Source organism: Aulonocara sp. 'chitande type north' Nkhata Bay, linkage group LG23 (assembly GCF_057382095.1).
Source record: "Aulonocara sp. 'chitande type north' Nkhata Bay isolate Kocher_YH1m ecotype deep benthic linkage group LG23, A_spYH_male_GT1.1, whole genome shotgun sequence".
NCBI classification, from domain to species: Eukaryota; Metazoa; Chordata; class Actinopteri; order Cichliformes; family Cichlidae; genus Aulonocara; species Aulonocara sp. 'chitande type north' Nkhata Bay.
The window spans coordinates 47,204,304-47,226,027 of NC_141365.1; the positions used below are offsets into that span (position 1 = coordinate 47,204,304).

The window sequence follows — 21,724 nt, forward strand, 5'->3', positions numbered from 1 at the left end:
GATGAAACACTGAATGATTTCAAGCTCTTTGTCTAATAAACTTACATCTTTCATTCTTTATACAGATTGTGGAGCTGTGGTTTGTCAAAGATCAGCTGTGATTATCTGGCAGCAGCACTGAAGTCCAACCCCTCCCATCTGAGAGAGCTGGACCTGAGTAATGACTCCTTCTCTTCTTCAACTAAGAACAAGCTGCAGGATCCAGGAGTGAAGCATCTGTGTGGTTTCCTGGAGAGTCCAGGATGTAAACTTGAAACTCTGAGGTCAGTCAGCATGTTTTAGTTGTGCTGAGATGAATATGATGTGAAAGTTGTGCTGACACTAAACTGCAGACATCAGGCTGATATTATACTGATCCACACTGAGGATCTTCATGGTAAAGTCTGTTTTCTTCTTCTCTGGTTTAGTCCATTGACTGCAGCAGAACAATGTTCACATTTCAAACAGTGATACTCAACGTATGGCCCGCGGCCCACACGCGGCCTGCCCACCTTTACTGATTCAGAGAGCTGTGTTTGTGTGGGCGGGGCTCAGACAGCTCCGCCCACTCAGTTTGTTCCCTCCTGATTCATCTGCATGTGTTCTGCTTCACACTGCTCACCTCCACCAAAGACTTCACAAACATCTTCTTTCTTTGAGTCCAGTTTGTCCCACAAACACTTCCAAATCTCCTCCTCTGAGATTCTGCAGCTTCTTGCAGTGTGACTCAGCTGACTTCTGACAGACCACAGACTGGCACAGCATCCACATGTGTCTCCTTTCAAACAGGCTCTTGATGTTTCCTCCCACATCATTCTGGCCTCTCAGTCTCCTTTGTTCTCCAGCTCTGTAGCTCCATCTGATGAAGCTTCAGTTTTCCATGTTGGTAACAGTAAACTACAGCCTCTGCTGTCAGCTGGGTAACTAAACAGAGCTGCAGCACGTCTCTGCGGTGGTGCTACATCCAGCCTGCAGACGGCCGTCTACATGTTGTAGTGGTTTACACTCACACGACGTGCGGCGAAGTTGATGGAGTAAAGGTTAGAGTGAAAGAAGCTGAGGATGGGGTGTCAATGTGGAGCGATGAGGTGACCACCCTGCAGTCTACAGTAGAGAGTATGAAGGAGGAGCTGTCTGACCTGAAGGATAAATGTGATGAAGGCAGGAAGCGGAGAGCTAACATCCACATCATAGGGATCCCAGAGGGCCTGGACTCGAGCTCCTCCACGGCCGTATCCGTGCTACTACGTGAAGTGCTGGGTATGGATAAAGACGTTATTGTCGACCGCTCACACAGGAGCCCTATCCTGAGAAAGCCAGCTGGTAACCCGCACGCCGTCATAGCCGAGCGTCACTACTACCAGGATTGTGTGGCTACGCCGTGCCAGGGCCCAAGCCCCGCTTGAGTTTAACGGACAACCTATTGCAATATTACGACTGGGCGATATGACCCTAAATTCATATCTCGATATTCTTTAGCTGGGTGGCGATATACGATATATATCTAGATATTTTTGAAGCCAGAAAGTTCGAACAAAAAGAGAGTTCTTAGTCAAAGCTGTGTCCCAAATCTCACACAGGCACATTTATTAACATACAGCGTAGATGTACATGAAACAATTACTCAGGAATAAATGATCAGCATTTATTAAATAATAATGCTCCATAAATAAAAGAAAACAATGTTGTTTTTGTGCATAACAAAAAGCTCACAATCGTGCAGTCAAAATGTAAACAGACGCTGAGCATAATAACAAGCAGCTGCTCTGTTCCCAGGTTCTACTGCGTGACTGACAGCCTGGAGTTTGAAACCCTCTTTGTAACCGTGTCTCTTACAGGTGCCATTTATGGTCCTTATACACACTCAATACAGTAATATTACGTTGAAGCAGAGTACGTATCACTCCGCGAGGCTCCTCGTAGCTGTAATGCTCCAACAATCCATCAAGCGGTGCGACCTCGTAGCTGAGCAAAGTCGTACCAAAACATCTTTTGAAAGGTTTCTGAGCGCCGTGTAGCACATAAAATCGGTTCGAGGTCAGTAAGCACAACCAGAATTCATCCATGAGGCGCACTGTCGATTTATGAGAAAATTACAGGATTTTAAGTGCAGAAAATATAGTTTATGGTTTTCCTTTGATCTTAGCAAATATCTACGCCTCTAATTGGGACGATCACAGATTTTTCACTAATGTCTTTGCGCGGCTCCCCAATATGTCATCACACAATATCATCTTTGAGGGAGACCTAAACTGCTCATTATCTGCTATGGACCACAGTTCACACAAAAGTACACTTAGTCCAAAGTCAGCATGCGTCATTCAGAGCTTTCTTGATCATTATGGGCTGGCTGATGTATGGAGATTTCATAATCCTGCTTCACGTCAATACTCTTTTTTTTTCTAATGTCCATAAAACATATTTGTATAGAAAAACGTCTCCCTTTAGTTACAGAATGTGATTATAAGACTCTGGTGATTTCTCCTCTTGTTTTTTCAATGTGTATTCCTGATGCCTGCTCCAACTATCAGCCATGGAGATTCAACTCAGTGTTGTTAGCAGATGAAGAGTTTGTCAGTTACAAAAGGTCTCAAAGAGATTTTTTTTCTATCAATCAGACCCCAGAGATGTCATCATCAGTCATTTGGGAATCTCTAAAAGCATCTGAGAGGCCAAATAATTTCATTTTGTGCCAAACAGAATAGAATAGAATAGAATAGAATAGAATTAGAATAGAATTCAACTTTATTGTCATTGCACATGCACAGGTACAGGGCAACGAAATGCAGTTTGCATCCATCCAGAAGTGCTTTAGTGATATAGATATATTACAATATATATTAGCAATAATATAGATATGTGAGTATATTACAGAAATGGGTCTATTATGGTATGTTATAATGTACACGGTATGAAGTATGTTGTGAATATTCTATAACTATAAGTATGTACAGGCTGTAGTGAGTACGAGCTATGTACAGAATATGAACAGGATATAAATATGAAAAACTATACAGAATATGAAATAAATAACTTTACAGAAATCTGAGATATACAGCTATACAGAAATGGGAACTATGCAAGTTGTAAACAGTTGTAGGATTAAAGATTATCGAATGTACAGAATGATTATTTACACAGAGCTATACAGTAGTGCAGTTAAGATAAGTGAGGGTGTAGATAGTTTCTACAGAGGCTATATAAAGTGCTAGTGGTTGTGAGTGGTGGTTCAGTCCATGTTATTATTGTGTGTTTGAGGGTACAGTTGTCCATTGTGGGTGTGTGTATGTTCAGTCCATGAGTTTAACGTGGGTCAGATGTCAGGAGGCAGAGTTCAGGAGTCTGACAGCTGTGGGGAAGAAGCTGTTCCGGTACCTGGTGGTCTTAGTTCGGAGGCTCCTGTAGCGCCTCCCGGAGGGCAGGAGGGTGAAGAGTCCATGTGATGGGTGACTGGGGTCTTTGATGATTTTCCCAGCCCTTTTCAGACACCGCTTCCTGTAGATGTCCTTTATGGCAGGAAGTGGTGCTCCGGCGATGCGCTGGGCAGTTTTCACGACCCTCTGCAACGCCTTCCGGTCCGAGGCAGAGCAGTTCCCGTACCAGACTGTTATACAGTTGGTCAGGATGCTCTCGATGGTGCAACGATAGAAGTTCACCAGGATGTCTGAGGACAGGTGGTTCTTCCTCAGAGTCCTCAAGAAGAAGAGGCGCTGGTGAGCCTTCTTGACCAGCTTGGAGCAGTTGGTCGTCCAGATGAGATCCTCGGAGATGTGGACTCCCAGGAACTTGAAGCTGCTCACACGCTCCACAGCCGTCCCCTTAATGTGGATGGGTGGATGTGGGTCAGCATTCCTCCTGTAGTCCACGATGAGCTCCTTGGTCTTCTCAGTGTTAAGCAGCAGGTTGTTTCTGTCGCACCACTCAGCCAGACGATCCACCTCCTCCCTGTAGGCGGCCTCATCGTTGTCACTGATGAGGCCAATCACCGTGGTGTCATCTGCAAACTTAATGATGGTGTTGGAACCATCAGCAGGTCTGCAGTCGTGGGTGAAGAGGGAGTAGAGGAAAGGGCTCATCACACAGCCTTGTGGTACACCGGTGTTCATTGTGATGGTAGATGAGCAGTGGTTATCCAGCCGGACATGTTGGGGGCGGTTGGAATAAAATAGGGACCGAGCGCCTCTCTCAGTTAGCTGATGAAATGACTAAACTACATGCTGTGTACAGCCACTCTCCTGAGCCTGTATTATATACACAGCGGTTACAATGACAAACTGAATACAATCTCATATCTACAAAACAAGCTTAGTCAAAGTTGCAGCTACGCTTATGAACATGGAGAAAAAACAGGCGAGTTATCAGCTCACCAGCTACGACTAAGAACAGCTAACCAACTATCCTTGAGATCTACAATGACCAGGGAATAAGGTCTACAGACAACCAAACTATCCTTGAGATCCACAATGATTTCAATAAGGTGTTTGATATTCCCTCCTTGGGAGAAGATGCGATCGCTAGTCTGGAGGAACCTGTCTCTAATGTTGGAATTGAAACGGCCGTACGGAGCATGCAGTCTGGAAAATCTGCTGCCCCGACGGGTATCCATCTGATTTTTTCATAAAGTTTTCTGACCGACTGAATTCACTGTTAAAATCAACTTTTGAAGAATCCTTCCTCTCACAGTCGTTGCCTCCAACAATGCATCAAGCAGTGATGTGTTTAATTGTAAAACAGGAAAAAGACCATTTAGATTGTCGTTCATGTCGTTTAATATCTTTGTTCAACACAGACACCAAGATCCTGGCTCAAGTGTTGGCCCGTCGCTTACACAAGTATTTGTCCTCCATTATTTCACCAGACGGGCTTTATTAGGCACTCTTTTTTGAACATTAGAGCTCTATTAAATATCATTTATACCCATGTTAAAGGTGATACATTGGAAACTGTAATTTGGCTTGACGCAGAAAAGGCGTTGGATCGGGTGAGATGGGATTTTTTTTTTATACGCTTAAAAAATGTGTCTTTAATTTTGTATCTTGGATAAAAGTATTGTATTGCTCCCCTCTAACAGCCGTCCAGACTAACAATAATCTGCCTTCCAGGACAGGGATGCCCTCTGTCTCCTTTTTGCCATTGAACCGCTAGCTGTTGCTCTGAGACAATGTGTTGGTGTTGAGGGAAAACATCGAGGGGTATCGAACATGAAGTCTCTCTTTATGCCGACGACATGATTTTATTTATTTCCAACCCATCGAACAGCCTCCACAAACTTTTGGATAGACTTACAATAATAATAATAATACGTTTTATTTATAGGCGCCTTTAAGAGCCTCAAGGTCACCTTAATGCATACTTAAGGAATTTGGGACAATTTCTGGATATAATGTGAATTTTGGGAAGAGCGAGGCAAAGTCTATCTGTACGACAACTGGGGAGTTTTGTGTATTTTAGCCCCTTTTAAACCCAGCTATAACAAGTTTAAGTACTCTGGCATCTGGGTGACAAGAAAACCACAAAGACTTGTATAAAACTATCTTCCTTTATTGTCGAAGCTTAAAGAGGATTTTGGAAAATGTGAGTTTTGCCTCTTTATATTTATGGTGGGAATGCAGAACAAGGAGCAAAGATGAATGTGATGCTGAATCAGCAGAAGACTTGGACTCATTTGATTCCAGCTTTGATATCATTGATTTCAATATGTCCATTTCTGTCACACTTCACCTTTAAAAGTGAAGCCATGTGGTTCCTGGAAGGAAAAACACGACTTTTTCAAGTCTTTGTCCTGTTTTTATGAGAAATGTACGACTTTAATGTGAAACATTCAGAGTTTTTTCTCTTGTTGTGTTTGTTTGAAGCTGCTTCCTGTTGGCTTCAGCTGTTTGGAGTTTCCATTTTCTAAACTTCTACATTCTGAACCTTCTTCAGCTCTGAACAGATGATGAAACACTGAATGATTTCAAGCACTTTGTCTAATAAACTTACATTTTTCATTCTTTATACAGATTGATGAGCTGTGGTTTGTCAGAGATCAGCTGTGATTATCTGGCAGCAGCACTGAAGTCCAACCCCTCGTATCCCACAGAGGTGGACCTGAGTGGAACCTACAGCAACCTGCAGGATCCAGGAGTGAAGCATCTGTGTGATTTGCTGGAGAATCCACGATGTCGATTTGAAACTCTGAGGTCAGTCAGCATGTTTTAGTTGTGCTGAGATGAATATGATGTGAAAGTTGTGCTGACACTAAACTGCAGACATCAGGCTGATATTATACTGATCCACACTGAGGATCTTCATGGTAAAGTCTGTTTTCTTCTTCTCTGGTTTAGTCCATTGACTGCAGCAGAACAATGTTCACATTTCAAACAGTGATACTCAACGTATGGCCCGCGGCCCACACGCGGCCTGCCCACCTTTCCTGATTCAGAGAGAGGGGACCCTGATTAACTGTGTAGCTTCTTCCTCACAGTTCTAAGTATCAGACACAACAATGAATAATCCACAGCTGACTGTCTTTAGCAGGTCAAAGGTCACGGCACACAGCAGACAGTCAGAAATATTCTAACTCTGATCATTTATCAGTTGTGACACTGTGAGACTTGATCAGAGGTGTGATCATCACAGCAGAGGCCTTTGTGTCAAAGTCACTGAGGATCAAACAGAAACACATGAAGCAGATTTTCCTCTTCTGGCTTTTTATAGCAGATAACCTTCAAAATATTCTGCAGTCGATCAAAAACTGAAGCAAACCATGAAGCAACATGTGAACATGAGCTGATGCTGCTGAAGTGAAGCAAAGTTACAGAGGTTTGATTACAGACACAGCTGAGAGTTTGTAATCTGTCATCATTTTAAAAAGTTTCCATGGAACAGCAGAAATGAGGCTTTACTGTCAGAGGCCGACAGCACTGAACACAACAGCAGACTGGTGGCTAATAAACAGTGAATGATGCAGAAACAGATGTTTGAAGCTGTTCTTGGAGTACACTGAGAGAGAGAGAGCTGTGCAGGCAGGAACAGCCAAAGTCAGAGAGAATTCATGAGCATATTTATCAAACGTGAAGCAGAGTTTGGATCTTCTTTTGCTGCTGCTTCACTCAGTTTTGGTTGGAGACAGATGAAACCTGCAGCTTCAGGATCTGTGAGCTGTCCACTTTCAGCCCCGACGGCGTGTCCGTGTACGTGCCGTCGAGTGAACGATCCACGCTCTGTGTTTCCATCTTTGTGTGTTTAGCTGCTCTCATTTACTGTTTTATCTGTTTGCTGCTTGTTGAAATAGTTTGTGAGCTTTAACCTGAGATTCTGGCAAAATACATTTATATTAAACATCGATTCAGGATTGAATGAATCAACATCGTTTTATTCAAATTAAAACCATTTAAATGGGAACATGAATTTTTTACAGCCGCCTCTAATGCTGGGTAATGTCAGCTGGTCCATGTGCAGCTGGCTGTGAGGCTCAGGGAGCGTCTACAAAGTGCAACACTGAAAGAACATCATCCATAAATATTGAGTAAGAACTGGACTGTCATACAGCGAAACTCAAATGCCTTTAAACATCAGCTTATCCTGCTGATCCAAGTCCAACACTGAGTTTGTAAAAACATGTTTGTCAATCATTTTGTTTGGTTTCTGAGGAAAAAGATTCAATAAGTTGCTGCTAATACACAACATTTCATCATATTTCCTCATAAGCCTCTTTTGTCTGACCATTTGATCCCATTTGAATTTGCAATAAAGGATCCACAGAGTTTGGTGACAATAATGACAGTAGATGTTTGTGTGAAAGTGCTGGAAGCAAATGAGTGTGTGATGTTCTTTCAGTGTTGCACTTTGTAGACGCTCCCTGAGCACTGGTCTCACAGCCAGCTGCACATAGAGACCAGTGTTGTTAGTCCAGGTCAGAAGATGACTTGTTGGAATGAAAATGAGCTTGTAGTTTGTCTGCTTTAATAATGTGACTGGAAAAAGGTGTTGGACTTCAAATATGTCCATTTCTGTCACACTTCACCTTTAAAAGTGAAGCCATGTGGTTCCTGGAAGGAAAAACACGACTTTTTCAAGTCTTTGTCCTGTTTTTATGAGAAATGTACGACTTTAATGTGAAACATTCAGAGTTTTTTCTCTTGTTGTGTTTGTTTGAAGCTGCTTCCTGTTGGCTTCAGCTGTTTGGAGTTTCCATTTTCTAAACTTCTACATTCTGAACCTTCTTCAGCTCTGAACAGATGATGAAACACTGAATGATTTCAAGCACTTTGTCTAATAAACTTACATCTTTCATTCTTTATACAGATTGAGGAGCTGTGGTTTGTCAGAGATCAGCTGTGATTATCTGGCAGCAGCACTGAAGTCCAACCCCTCCCATCTGAGAGAGCTGGACCTGAGTAATGACTCCTTCTCTTTGAATAAGAACAAGCTGCAGGATCCAGGAGTGAAGCATCTGTGTGGTTTCCTGGAGAGTCCAGGATGTAAACTTGAAACTCTGAGGTCAGTCAGCATGTTTTAGTTGTGCTGAGATGAATATGATGTGAAAGTTGTGCTGACACTAAACTGCAGACATCAGGCTGATATTATACTGATCCACACTGAGGATCTTCATGGTAAAGTCTGTTTTCTTCTTCTCTGGTTTAGTCCATTGACTGCAGCAGAACAATGTTCACATTTCAAACAGTGATGCTCAACGTATGGCCCGCGGCCCACACGCGGCCTGCCCACCTTTCCTGATTCAGAGAGAGGGGACCCTGATTAACTGTGTAGCTTCTTCCTCACAGTTCTAAGTATCAGACACAACAATGAATAATCCACAGCTGACTGTCTTTAGCAGGTCAAAGGTCACGGCACACAGCAGACAGTCAGAAATATTCTAACTCTGATCATTTATCAGTTGTGACACTGTGAGACTTGATCAGAGGTGTGATCATCACAGCAGAGGCCTTTGTGTCAAAGTCACTGAGCATCAAACAGAAACACATGAAGCAGATTTTCCTCTTCTGGCTTTTATAACCTTCAAAATATTCTGCAGTCGATCAAAAACTGAAGCAAACCATGAAGCAACATGTGAACATGAGCTGATGCTGCTGAAGTGAAGCAAAGTTACAGAGGTTTGATTACAGACACAGCTGAGAGTTTGTAATCTGTCATCATTTTAAAAAGTTTCCATGGAACAGCAGAAATGAGGCTTTACTGTCAGAGGCCGACAGCACTGAACACAACAGCAGACTGGTGGCTAATAAACAGTGAATGATGCAGAAACAGATGTTTGAAGCTGTTCTTGGAGTACACTGAGAGAGAGAGAGCTGTGCAGGCAGGAACAGCCAAAGTCAGAGAGAATTCATGAGCATATTGATCAAACGTGAAGCAGAGTTTGGATCTTCTTTTGCTGCTGCTTCACTCAGTTTTGGTTGGAGACAGATGAAACCTGCAGCTTCAGGATCTGTGAGCTGTCCACTTTCAGCCCCGACGGCGTGTCCGTGTACGTGCCGTCGAGTGAACGATCCACGCTCTGTGTTTCCATCTTTGTGTGTTTAGCTGCTCTCATTTACTGTTTTATCTGTTTGCTGCTTGTTGAAATAGTTTGTGAGCTTTAACCTGAGATTCTGGCAAAATACATTTATATTAAACATCGATTCAGGATTGAATGAATCAACATCGTTTTATTCAAATTAAAACCATTTAAATGGGAACATGAATTTTTTACAGCCGCCTCTAATGCTGGGTAATGTCAGCTGGTCCATGTGCAGCTGGCTGTGAGGCTCAGGGAGCGTCTACAAAGTGCAACACTGAAAGAACATCATCCATAAATATTGAGTAAGAACTGGACTCTCATATAGCGAGACTCAAATGCCTTTAAACATCAGCTTATCCTGCTGATCCAAGTCCAACACTGAGTTTGTAAAAACATGTTTGTCAATCATTTTGTTTGGTTTCTGAGGAAAAAGATTCAATAACTTGCTGCTAATACACAACATTTCATCATATTTCCTCATAACCCTCTTTTGTCTGACCATTTGATCCCATTTGAATTTGCAATAAAGGATCCACAGAGTTTGGTGACAATAATGACAGTAGATGTTTGTGTGAAAGTGCTGGAAGCAAATGAGTGTGTGATGTTCTTTCAGTGTTGCACTTTGTAGACGCTCCCTGAGCACTGGTCTCACAGCCAGCTGCACATAGAGACCAGTGTTGTTAGTCCAGGTCAGAAGATGACTTGTTGGAATGAAAATGAGCTTGTAGTTTGTCTGCTTTAATAATGTGACTGGAAAAAGGTGTTGGACTTCAAATATGTCCATTTCTGTCACACTTCACCTTTAAAAGTGAAGCCATGTGGTTCCTGGAAGGAAAAACACGACTTTTTCAAGTCTTTGTCCTGTTTTTATGAGAAATGTACGACTTTAATGTGAAACATTCAGAGTTTTTTCTCTTGTTGTGTTTGTTTGAAGCTGCTTCCTGTTGGCTTCAGCTGTTTGGAGTTTCCATTTTCTAAACTTCTACATTCTGAACCTTCTTCAGCTCTGAACAGATGATGAAACACTGAATGATTTCAAGCTCTTTGTCTAATAAACTTACATCTTTCATTCTTTATACAGATTGTGGAGCTGTGGTTTGTCAAAGATCAGCTGTGATTATCTGGCAGCAGCACTGAAGTCCAACCCCTCCCATCTGAGAGAGCTGGACCTGAGTAATGACTCCTTCTCTTCTTCAACTAAGAACAAGCTGCAGGATCCAGGAGTGAAGCATCTGTGTGGTTTCCTGGAGAGTCCAGGATGTAAACTTGAAACTCTGAGGTCAGTCAGCATGTTTTAGTTGTGCTGAGATGAATATGATGTGAAAGTTGTGCTGACACTAAACTGCAGACATCAGGCTGATATTATACTGATCCACACTGAGGATCTTCATGGTAAAGTCTGTTTTCTTCTTCTCTGGTTTAGTCCATTGACTGCAGCAGACCAATGTTCACATTTCAAACCTTCAAAGAAGAAGAAAAATCCTCCACTGGAAAATTCACTGTGAAACTCTCAAACTCTTCATTGCACCTTAAAGTCTGTCTGACACTGAAATCCAAAGCAAAATGTGCGTTTGCTTTACAGACAGCAGTCCAACACAAACATACACACATCATCCAAAACACAGTCCAACATCCAAATCTCCTCCACTGCCAGCATGAATGATGGGAAAGAGAAGGAGGAACACTCTGACATTCAGGGTTAGAATGAGTTTCATCAAGCAGACTGTGAAGATCAAAGCTGCATTAGAAAGCTTACATGAATGAATGAGTGGACAGAAGTGGACAGAGATCATCTGAAGCACTTCAAAGGCTTTAAATCAGCACATTTCTCTTTATTCTTTATCAACTCTGTTAGTTTCTCTCAGTTTTCTGTGGAATGAAGCTAACAGCAGGCTAATAAGATGCTGACCAATAGGTTTCTATTAAAGGTTGTAATTTGTATATGAAAAAGTGCTTTGGCTCAGCAGGGATCAGCTTACAGGTAGAATACAGCTGCTGGATGGGATTAGCATGTCATAGCTATCTACCAAACTGCTAACTGGGGGATTTCAGGCCATCTATGGATCATTTTTGCTAACTGTTTATTCAGCTTAGGCTCACAGGGCTGCAGCCTGTGCCCTAGCTGTCATAGGGCAAGAGGCGTGGTCCACCTGCACAGGTGAGCAGTCCATCACAGGGCCAACAGAGAGCGACAGAGAAGCACTCCCTCACATCCACACCTACAGCCAATGTAGAAGCACCAATGAACCTAAGCAGCATTTCATTGGACTGTGGGAGAACATCCAACCTCCACAGAAAGGCCCAGCTGACCAACAAGCTTCAACCTACAACCTTCTTGCTCTAAGGCACTAGTGCTAACCACTTTTGCCCATTTCAGCCCAAATCCTGCATCTTCCTGTTTCTGACTCCAGGCCAGCTCCACTAACACTTTCTCATCAGACACTGCCACCTAGTGGAGGAAGTCTTAGTTCCATTTGAAGCTTCAGATTACAGTTAGTTCCTTTACAAAGAGGTGGAGGTGGTGGGGCCACAGCACCATCATCACTGAGTGCCATAGGACACTTAACCTTTGTTTCCATATGCTGGGAACTTCCTGTTGTTCCAAGGAGGACTGGAAAATGTGTGAAAATCTCCCAGTCAGTTCCTCACAGCACACTTCAATCATTTCCCTCCCACAGCATCAGGACCAGGGCTTTTTCTCTCTTTGGTCCCACTAAGAGATTTCCACACAAACACCTCATCAGTGGGACTCTCAGAGCTACCAGCCCTTTGCTACAATCACAAAGCTCTTCATTGAAATCAATGATATCAAAGCTGGAATCAAATGAGTCCAAGTCTTCTGCTGATTCAGCATCACATTCATCTTTGCTCCTTGTTCTGCATCCCCACCATGGACTTCATTCCTTTCCAAGCCAGCCTTGAGTGTCCTTTATTCAGCTCATCCTCTGCTTTACTTTTACACCTGATTTTAGCTGCTTTATCTCTCTTTCAACAGGTTTCTGTGCCTCAATCTTTTTCTTCTCTCCCTCATAACAAGACAGCTTCTTCTGCCTGAGAACATGTTGGAGTGATTTACTAATCCAGGGCTGCTTATTGGGGAAAATACTTCCTGTTTCCAAAGTAATCCCCATTTTTCCCAGAAAGAAATGTCAGTAGAAATCGATGATCTAAGTGAGAACATGAGCCTTTAAAAAGTCCCAGTGGGTGCAGTCAAAGCAGTCCCTCAGTCCCAGTATAGAGTCTTTGGTCCAGACTGGAACAACTGTGTGCCCAGTTTGAGCTCTCTTCAGTGCTGTGACCTGACAGACCCAGAGGGGCCATCACATCACATTTAGAAGCTCCCCTGATGGAGCCACAACACATGTCCAATACTTAGTCTGTCTTGTTGGACCAAGGGCGTAGATTTGGTTTTGCCATTGGTGGGGACGAATAATTCAACCACCGAACTCTGCCCTGTTTCTTTTTTTTTTTCCCTTTTTGTTTTGGCTTCTTAATAAAAAGAGGAGAAATATACTTGCCTACATATGCTATTCTACGTGCTTTTAAACCATTTAAAATCACAATTCATAGTTTTATATGTGAATTATATAATGTTAAATTACTATTAAACAAATGACTGACTAAAGTATTTTAGGCTTTAGTTTACTTCAGCCATAATCCATATAAACCAGGTATCATACAAAAATAAAAATAGAGTCATGACAATAAAAGAATATGACTTTAAGGACTTAACAACATTACTTCAGTTATAGTACACCAACATCTGTTATATTTTGGCACTAAGGGAACACTGAATGACCTGCTGGTTTTTGTCCATAAAACTACTCGTCTAAGATTACCACAGAGTAAAAGATCTCTCAGCAAAATTATGCAACATTTTAGGCACTATTGCTCCGATCAAATCAGTGAGCTGAGATTTTTTATTCTAAACATGAACTACTGTTACAGCAACAGACATGGACTACTGGCGTCCCACACAACTCAACGTCCACTATGTGAAGGAGCCAAACACATGCCTGCTCCTCTCGTTAACTGAGATAAACTGCTGGCATATTGGTTTTGCATCTATACTGTCCAGTCTCTCCTGGTGGACACACAGCAGCATTGTTTAATCTCATTTGAGTCACTGTTGACCTTAGTCATGTTTTTAGTCTTCTGAGAGCACTGAGGCTTCTTTCAGCCTCAGTACCTGCGTTTTATCCTCAGATTACAATTATTATTCTGTGCTTGATGTGCCTCACCTTTGGCCCTGGCTCCTCCCCTCTGACTGCACTAGGACATATTGTCACCTGATAAAATAACACATTGATTCGTGCCATATAAAAAGTGAGACGTGTCAATTCAGATTCTTTGTCAAATATACACTAATGAATCAATTTACAGCAGCAGCCTAACAATTGTCATGATAATAAATACTAGTTAATCTATAGCACCAAATCATCAGTCAGTCACCTGTGACCTCGCCTCTTCACCTCTGAGCTACAACATGGCAGAGCACGATACACGGAGTCCAAAGTACTCTTCTCTCACCCCCGTTCTCTGTGACCTGCTGGAGCAGGGGGGCTAGGACTAGGAGGAGGAGTTGGCCGTCCGACTGCGGTCTGGAGTGTGGAGCCTTCCTGCTGCTGCGGAGTCGGGGCGGTCTGCCTCCCCCCACCGCAGGGAAAAGGGAAACACCACCTGGGTCTGGGTGCAGTTCCCCCCTCCAGGGGCGGGGGCACCTAGACCCGGTTCGTAGAGTACGCTTGGGGAGTGTGATCGTGTGTACAACGCAGAGGCGGAGCCAGACATTGTAAACACCCGGGGCTTAGCCCTAAAGGGTAATATGCGTGCGGGGGGGGTGGAAATGACAAAAAAAACCTGCTGTGAAGTTGAAGATTTATTAGGCTGTGTTGTAAGCTTAAAAAAAAAAAACATAATATGAGAAAAAAAAATATCACATATGTAGCTTAAAAACAGTTTTTTACTTAAACAGCAAGGCAGAACAAAATTAGGGCTGTTTCAAGATACGGGGACTAAACCCCATTTCAACCACACGCAGAACTGATCCAGAATGAAAACAGTAGAATAACAGTTCAAAATCAAGACTACTTCAGGACTTAACCAACAAAGAACCAAAATCAAAACTAGAAGACGGTAGCACTGAAAATCATCACAGATCTGCACTACACTGACAACACCTCTTTATTGTGGTAACATGAGATTGTATCTGCGAGGCTTGAGTTTTGCAAACCTATCAATGACATTTTCAGGGTCAACATTATCCAAGTACTCCTTTTCAATAGATAATATGGCCAAATCATTCAGCCTCTCTTGTCCCATGGTTCTCCTTAGCCACATGTGGAGACGACGCAAGGCACTAAAAGAGCGCTCACAGCTGCAGCTACTGACAGGAATGGTTAGTGCAATTCTAAAGATGACCTTCAGAGTTGGGAACATGTCCTCGTCAAGCAAGTGGAAGGCAGTTGTGATGTCGCAAATGTCCTCTTTTTCCATTTTTCTTTTCATGAAGTTTTTTGCCACAACAAGTTCTTCAGGCTTTATTGTCACATGGTAGTGTGCCGCAATGGGTTTTAAGGCATCTTCGGAAAGGAATGTTGGGGAGGATGGATTGCATGCCTGAATGCCCTCCATTATTTTCTGTCCTGCCCCAGAAAATCTGTCTGCTAGCTCCTGCAACATTCGGTCCAAACAAGGAAAGAATATCTCGTACCTAAACTCTGCTGAGCTTGTGAGATTTGGTGTTGCACCACAGCTGGACTCAAGTACAAATCCTTCAAGTCTTTTCTGTTTGTGTCTTGCCCCCTGAGGAATCTGGATGTTGTAGCTTCCACAAATGTCCATGGCCTTCTCAAATATTTCCTCAGCAGCAGCCTCTGTGCGCAGTTTACTCAGTGTATCAACTACCGACATCTTGTACTCCACAGCTTTGCCCATGTCTAGCCTTTCTCCCTGCAGGTAGCGGTGCAGGCCTTCAGTGGTGCCAAGCAGCTGTGAGAACATGATTAACATGTACACAGTCTTGGGTTTTGACAGCTTGGACAAGATCCCTTTAGCAATAGGAGTGTTTGTGGCTTCGAGAGTTGCTAAAACTGCAGAAATGTTGTTGAGAAGGGCTTTGATGGAATTTACTTGGCAGGCCCATCTTGTGTTAGAGAGCTGAACAAGCTCAGATGCAAACAGTCCAAGGTCCTTTTGCAGTTCCTTAAACTTTGTGTGGTTTACCAGGGAGGTGTTAAAAAATGTGTAGACATTTTCCAAAAGTCCAAAGAAGTCAGAAGCAGCTGGAATAGCCTTGCATGTATGGCAAAGGACAAGGTTGAGCTCATGTGCATAGCAGTGCACATATACTGCTTCAGGGTGTCTCTGTCTGAAACGGGCCTGCACACCACCCACAGCACCACTCATGACAGATGCCCCATCATAGGATTGAGCAACACAAATTAAGTCACTGAGCGTGTGATACTGCAACAGCTCCTCAATAGTGTCTGTAATGCACTGTGCATCAAACCTTTCTAGTTTCCGTAGACCAAGAAAACATTCTTTGACATGGCCTTTACATGACACAAAACGTACACACACTGCAAGCTGCTCCGTGTGCCCATCTCTAGCCTCATCAGCCATAACAGAGTACATCTTAGCTTCCTTCATCTCTTTAACTATATTTCCAGTTATTTCATGTGAAATACTGGTTATCATATCATTTTGTGAAAAATGAGACACATAGGTAGTATGTGAGACAGGACTGTAATTTTTCAAAAATGGATCAAATGTTTTCAGCAGCTTCATGCACTCAAGGAAGTTCCCTTGATTATGACTGGTGGATTCCTGCTCATCGTGGCCACGGAATGGTATTCCTTGTTTTCCAAGGAAACTTGTTACAGCTAAGATCCTGTGGAGATACTGTCGTCTCTCTGAAATCTGTGCTGCGCTTGCTGATCTAAGTTGCTCAACAACGTCACCTTGGTTTTTTGTGGTCTTACAGCTGTGCCAGCAGATCATAGAAGACGAATGGCTAGAACTCTTTTCGTGCTCCCTAAAGGCATTTAAAGCCCTCTTCCAATTGCAGAACCCTGAATGACTGAGGCCATCTTTTTTTAAAGTATTCTGCTTCCCAAAAATGCGACATGAAAAACAGAAAGCCAAGTTCCTCACAACAGAATACTCCAGCCATGTAAACTGTTCAAACCAACTCTTATTAAACGCCCTCTGCTGACCTCCAAACTGGCTCAGCGGATATTGTGGGAGGACATTTTGTCTTGGACCACTTTCTAGAGTTCCTAAATCATCTCCTGCTGCTCCTTCCAGTAAACCTCCTTCAGCTGTCCTTAACGATCCACCTGCTGCTTCCTGCTGTGATGCTGTTGTGTTTTGGTTTTCTCTTGCTTTCCTGATTTCCCCTGACCTCTCTGAATGATCAGAAAGAGAATCATTACTAATTAATGATCCCTCTGTATTTGTCTTTGTGAGTCACAAGTTTGTGCCATATTATTTTTAATTCTACCAAAGTACTCTATTTAGATTCAGAAAAGTTTATATAACTAATTAGCCTTGTTGTGCAAATAAGTTTGCATAACTTAATAAATATAGAATTTGAAAAATAACAAACCTAAAAAGATACACTAGGTACTAGATATGTGTTCTGATGTTTTGGCAAACAACCATTTGACTAACATGTCTGTCTCACCTGGTTCTTGTTCCATTTCTCTTCTGTCCTCATTCTCCTCTCCATCTCCCTCTCTCACCCTCTCTCTCCCTCTTTGTGCTGACAATCAAACCAAACACCAACATCATCAAATATACAGTTGAAACCAGATATTTACATGCTCTTCAGATAAAAACACAAACACTTATTTAAGGTAAAACCTCAAATTAGACTAAATGTTTAATTTATATTTGTTAACTTTAAGAGTAAAGAGAGAAACTATCTGTATTTCTTAATTGCAAATGACACCCAAATTGTATTCAAAATTGAGCCACACTTATGGAGCTCCACAGTTCTTTTCCTGGTGTTTTGTTGACATCTCTTGATTTTCCCATGTCACAGAAACAGGCTCTGTGTTTTGCCTTATATGCAGCTGTGCCACCAATTTACTCACATGGACTCTACTAACCTATCAGAAGCTTCTTCAGCTCAGAATGGAATCGTCTGGAGTTTTCTTATTATTTAACAATAAACTTAGTGTACATGTACTCCTAAATTTGATGAAAGTGATAATAAATAGACAGATCTCTCTCTCTTTATTCTGACATTTAACTAATTCAGAATATATTTCAATATTTATCTAAAACAAAAGTTTACTCTAAATTGATGTTGTACAGTAAAAATGTTTTATGTTTTCTCCCTAAAGTGTAAATATCTGGTTACAAATGTGAATATCCTGCTGTGTACTGAAATCCCTCTTGTTTTGCATAGAAATATACTGAACAACATACAAAGCATAATATATAAAATAACATTTACCTGAGTTTTTTCTTTGAAAGAACCCTCGAATGTCCATTTTTATATTTCAGTGCATTACTGAAACCGAATTAGTCGGGGAGGGTAAGAACTGAAAATATGAAATAAACACACGTAAGCTAAGACTCTCTAAAAAATAGCATTTGTTCGGCTTTTCATTTCACCGTGTGTTGATTCACTTGAAGAGCAAATAACGTAATATTGGTCAAGTGATCAGTTTCATATCAATCTTTCGTGATGCACCGTCATATTTACATTATTTGTACGGTACGAATGATTTGCTTTGGTACCTGGTCAAACTTAAGCTCTCCTCTGTCTGCCTGGCTCCGTCTCTCAGCGTACTCACGAGCAGCAGCTGCCCCGCCCCCTCGCTCAGTCGCTTAGTGCCTGAGCTTGGATCATACCAATATCAGGGGGGGGGGGGGGGATTCACGCACAGTCGTAAATTCCCACAGTGTGCACTATGTGCTTCGAATATTGTGTGTACTTTTTGTTTTATACAGTTGTCAGCCAGGCATCTAACTATGAAAAAATTACACTCCAAAATACCCCGGGCTTCTGACAAAACAACCCGGGCTTAAGCCCCGTAAGCCACCCCCCCGCTCCGCCCCTGGTACAACGTCTCTTTATGTCTGTCTCCACGTTGGTTGAGTGTGGAGTAAGTGCATATGAGAGCATGAGGGTGGGAATGGATGTTTGTATCTGTGTGTGCCTGTATGTCTGTGTCTATATGTCAGGTTGGGTGTCAGGCGCCACCTCTCTGGGGACATCTCAGGCCCTCCAAGGTTTGGAGGCCTATCTCCCCCTACCACCACTTCCCCTGCCAGTGGCGGACCCCCTCAGACATCGGTGCGTTGGTGGTTCTTTGTGTCCGGGGATGGGCGTCCAGGTACACACCGGCTCACTCCTTGGCGGCCGCTTATCGGGGCCTGGAGCCTGGGGCTCACTCGGGCCACTTCGGAGGTGGGGTGCCCCCGGCCTCTCGGCCTGGGGCTCGGTCACTCAGGCGCAGCTGGCTGCCGGCGGAGCTCACGGGCGCGTCACTGCAACTCCCCCTGGCTTCTGCTCCGCGGCTGCTGAGTGAGCCCTCATCTGGGACTCTCCTCAGCTCTTTCCGGGACAGTGGCGCGGCTGCCCCTCTGTTGGTCTTCCTTGGTCTCTTGTGTTCTGGGGGCCTCTGGATGTCTGGAGTTTTGATCTCCTCCACACCTGCTTCACGCCCTGGAGGACGGGGCTGTGGCCCCCCCACACCCTCTAGCAGATTATTACATGAAGGAACCTTTTAAAAAAACAAAAAACAAGCGCGTCCATGCTCACAGGTGTACACACGGGTGATCACACCCACAAACTACACCCTTTTTGGCTCCTACCTCAAAGCACACTGTGTTCTGTTGATCTTATGTGCTGCACAATAATGTTTAACATTTAGTATTTACTGTCATATTCCCATATATCATTGTGATGTTGTTTATTCTATTACTCTTGTTCTCTTCTGCTTGCTTTCTTTTTTCTTTCTCAGCAGGTGATCCAGGTGATTGATATATGCATTTTTTTTTTCTTTTTCTGCCCATTCTGTTGGTTTTTGTCTTTTGCCCTTCTCCCCCGTCCCTCTTCTCAGCTGTTTCTCTTCCCCTCTTTCTTTCTCCCCTTCTTTCCCCCAGTCAAGTCTGTCCCGTATTCAGTAAGTGAAAATAAAATAAACAATAAAAGGTGAATCAAATGGACCATTACAGCAAGGCTGGGATGGTCAGTTTGGTAAAGTAAATCCGTTGGGCATCTTTGTTTGCCTTTAGACAATAATTCTGACGGCAAAAGAGCCAAACGGGACAGGCCAAAAAAAAAAAAAAGAAAAAAAAAAAAAAAGAACATGGCAGAGCTGCCTCTGTCACCTGATGAATAACAGTGAGACATTCCACATACGTGCAGTCACACATGTGCTTCAAATACAGTCATGAACCAACAAGTCATCATCCAATTCCACCTGTGATCTTGTGTCACCATTGCTCTCTGAGCTTTGTGTTGGTTCTTCTGTCACCTGACAAATAGGACAAACATGACAATAAGAATAAAATGTGGAGCTGCTTCAGTGTTTCTGTCAGTTTGTGCAGATCTTGACTGATCAGTAATGTTTGTAGGGTGAGTGCATTTTTAAAACAATTTGTGCAAACTGCACTACAAGGTGGATATTTGCAAAATAATGACTACCTCATGACATTTTGTCGCAAAAATTAACCCTATGAATATGTCAGTGCCATTAGGATGAAATTATTGTGTCACCAACATTTTAATGTTAGACGTATAATTTTAACAGCCTCTGTGAACTAATAACTAAAACAAATCTGCGCCCTTCTGTTGGACCAACTGGAAGAAATGATTCAAGGACTTAGTCACAGAACAGAGATTCAAATCTCCAAAATCCAACTGGCTGCATCAGGACATATAGTCTGAAACTCTGCACAGTTTCCTGTTTGAAGCTGCTTCCTGTTGGCTTCAGCTGTTTGGAGTTTCCATTTTCTAAACTTCTACATTCTGAACCTTCTTCAGCTCTGAACAGATGATGAAACACTGAATGATTTCAAGCACTTTGTCTAATAAACTTACATCTTTCATTCTTTATACAGATTGTGGGACTGTGGTTTGTCAAAGATCAGCTGTGATTATCTGGCAGCAGCACTGAAGTCCAACCCCTCCCATCTGAGAGAGCTGGACCTGTACTTCAACAACCTGACAGATCCAGATGTGAAGCAGCTGTCTGATCTTCAGCAGAGTCCAGACTACAGACTGGAGTCTCTGGAGTAAGTAGAGTGATGGAGTGAGTGGGTGGTGCTGTCAGCAGTATTGTACTAAAAACAGTCAGTATGAAACAAAGATCCAGTGTTTCCTGTAAAGCTGCAGCTTCTCAGTGAAGCTGTGAGAGGAGAACGGTGACAGGCTTCAGGATTGGACACAAACACTTCCTGTTTCTCACCTTTATGGTCACCATAGTAACGGCTGACACGCTCTGATCAAACACTGTCAACAGCCAATCAGCTCTCTGAACAAAGCAGCACGCAGACCAATGACTGCATTGATTTCCAAGTTTAAAGCAGTGAAGAACACAGTCTGTAGGTGAGGAAGAATTTAGTGAGAGCAGATGTTTGGATGGAATTCCTCCAGTTAACAGCTGGAACCGTCCATCTGGATTGTTGGGCTTGTTGTTGGGGTTCCTACAGAGCTCAGAGTGGACACACCAAGGTTCTTCTAATGAATGAAAGTCCAAACTCAAACTAGGAGGGAAAAACATTTTCAGCAACTTCAATAAAAATCCAAAGATTAGAAAAAGTGAAGCAACAATGAGTCCTAGTACAGTCCCAGCACTGACGTCCCTGCTGCTCTTTATACTGGATGTGCTGCATCACTGACTGACAGCTGATGAAGAGTCTCTGGAAACACTCGTTTATCTCCTCTGCTCTTCCTCCTTCTCTCTGCAGGTGGAGGGGATGGTAAACAGGACGGTGTGTGTGCTGAGAGAGGAGCAGCAAGGCCCTTTAATTTGCGGCGGTGATCTGAATATACGCCTACAACCGGACCTAGACAGCTCTAAAAGAAAGAAGCCGGGATCGAGTATATTATATAAAAGAATCTCAGCACTGTTCGATGAGGTGGGTTTAATTGATGTATGGAGAAATCGCTTTCCTACAAGGAGGGATTACTCTCATTTTTCAGCCCCACACTCACTCTACACGAGGATAGATTATTTTTTAATGTTTGGAAGAGATAGGGATAAAATCTTAACATGTGAG

At 42.9% G+C, this 21,724-nt stretch overlaps 2 protein-coding genes across 3 annotated transcripts in view; one reads left to right on the plus strand and one right to left on the minus strand.

Annotated features, from left to right (window-relative positions):
- The window catches only part of LOC147302822 (ribonuclease inhibitor-like), a gene marked incomplete at its 5' end in the record, with an annotated part of 440,111 nt that overhangs the window by 198,534 nt on the left and 219,853 nt on the right, over positions 1-21,724 (plus strand). The gene's annotated exons all lie outside the window — the stretch shown is intronic.
- LOC147302830 (zinc finger MYM-type protein 1-like) lies at positions 14,353-18,281 on the minus strand. 2 transcript variants are annotated; one of them, XM_086284432.1, is made up of 4 exons: positions 18,233-18,281; positions 17,946-18,033; positions 17,169-17,246; positions 14,353-16,890 (listed from the first exon to the last, which is right to left on the minus strand). In XM_086284432.1, exons 2-4 carry the CDS (start codon positions 17,980-17,982, stop codon positions 14,666-14,668), a joined length of 2,340 nt encoding a protein of 779 aa, XP_086140558.1. In that variant the 5' UTR covers positions 17,983-18,033; positions 18,233-18,281; the 3' UTR covers positions 14,353-14,665. The 2 variants fall into 2 exon arrangements, with proteins under 2 accessions (XP_086140558.1, XP_086140559.1); XM_086284433.1 differs by having other exon boundaries at positions 17,946-18,249.

What these genes read in the sequence shown, in the direction of transcription:
- LOC147302830 (XM_086284432.1), bottom strand. Translation starts at nt 17,982, where the DNA reads ATGGACATTCGAGGGTTCTTTCAAAGAAAAAACTCAG. An exon ending in CTTTCAAAGAAAAAACTCAG is followed by an intron (nt 17,247 to 17,945) that starts GTAAATGTTATT and finishes TTTGATTGTCAG; the next exon opens with CACAAAGAGGGAGAGAGAGG. An exon ending in AGAAATGGAACAAGAACCAG is followed by an intron (nt 16,891 to 17,168) that starts GTGAGACAGACA and finishes CTGATCATTCAG; the next exon opens with AGAGGTCAGGGGAAATCAGG.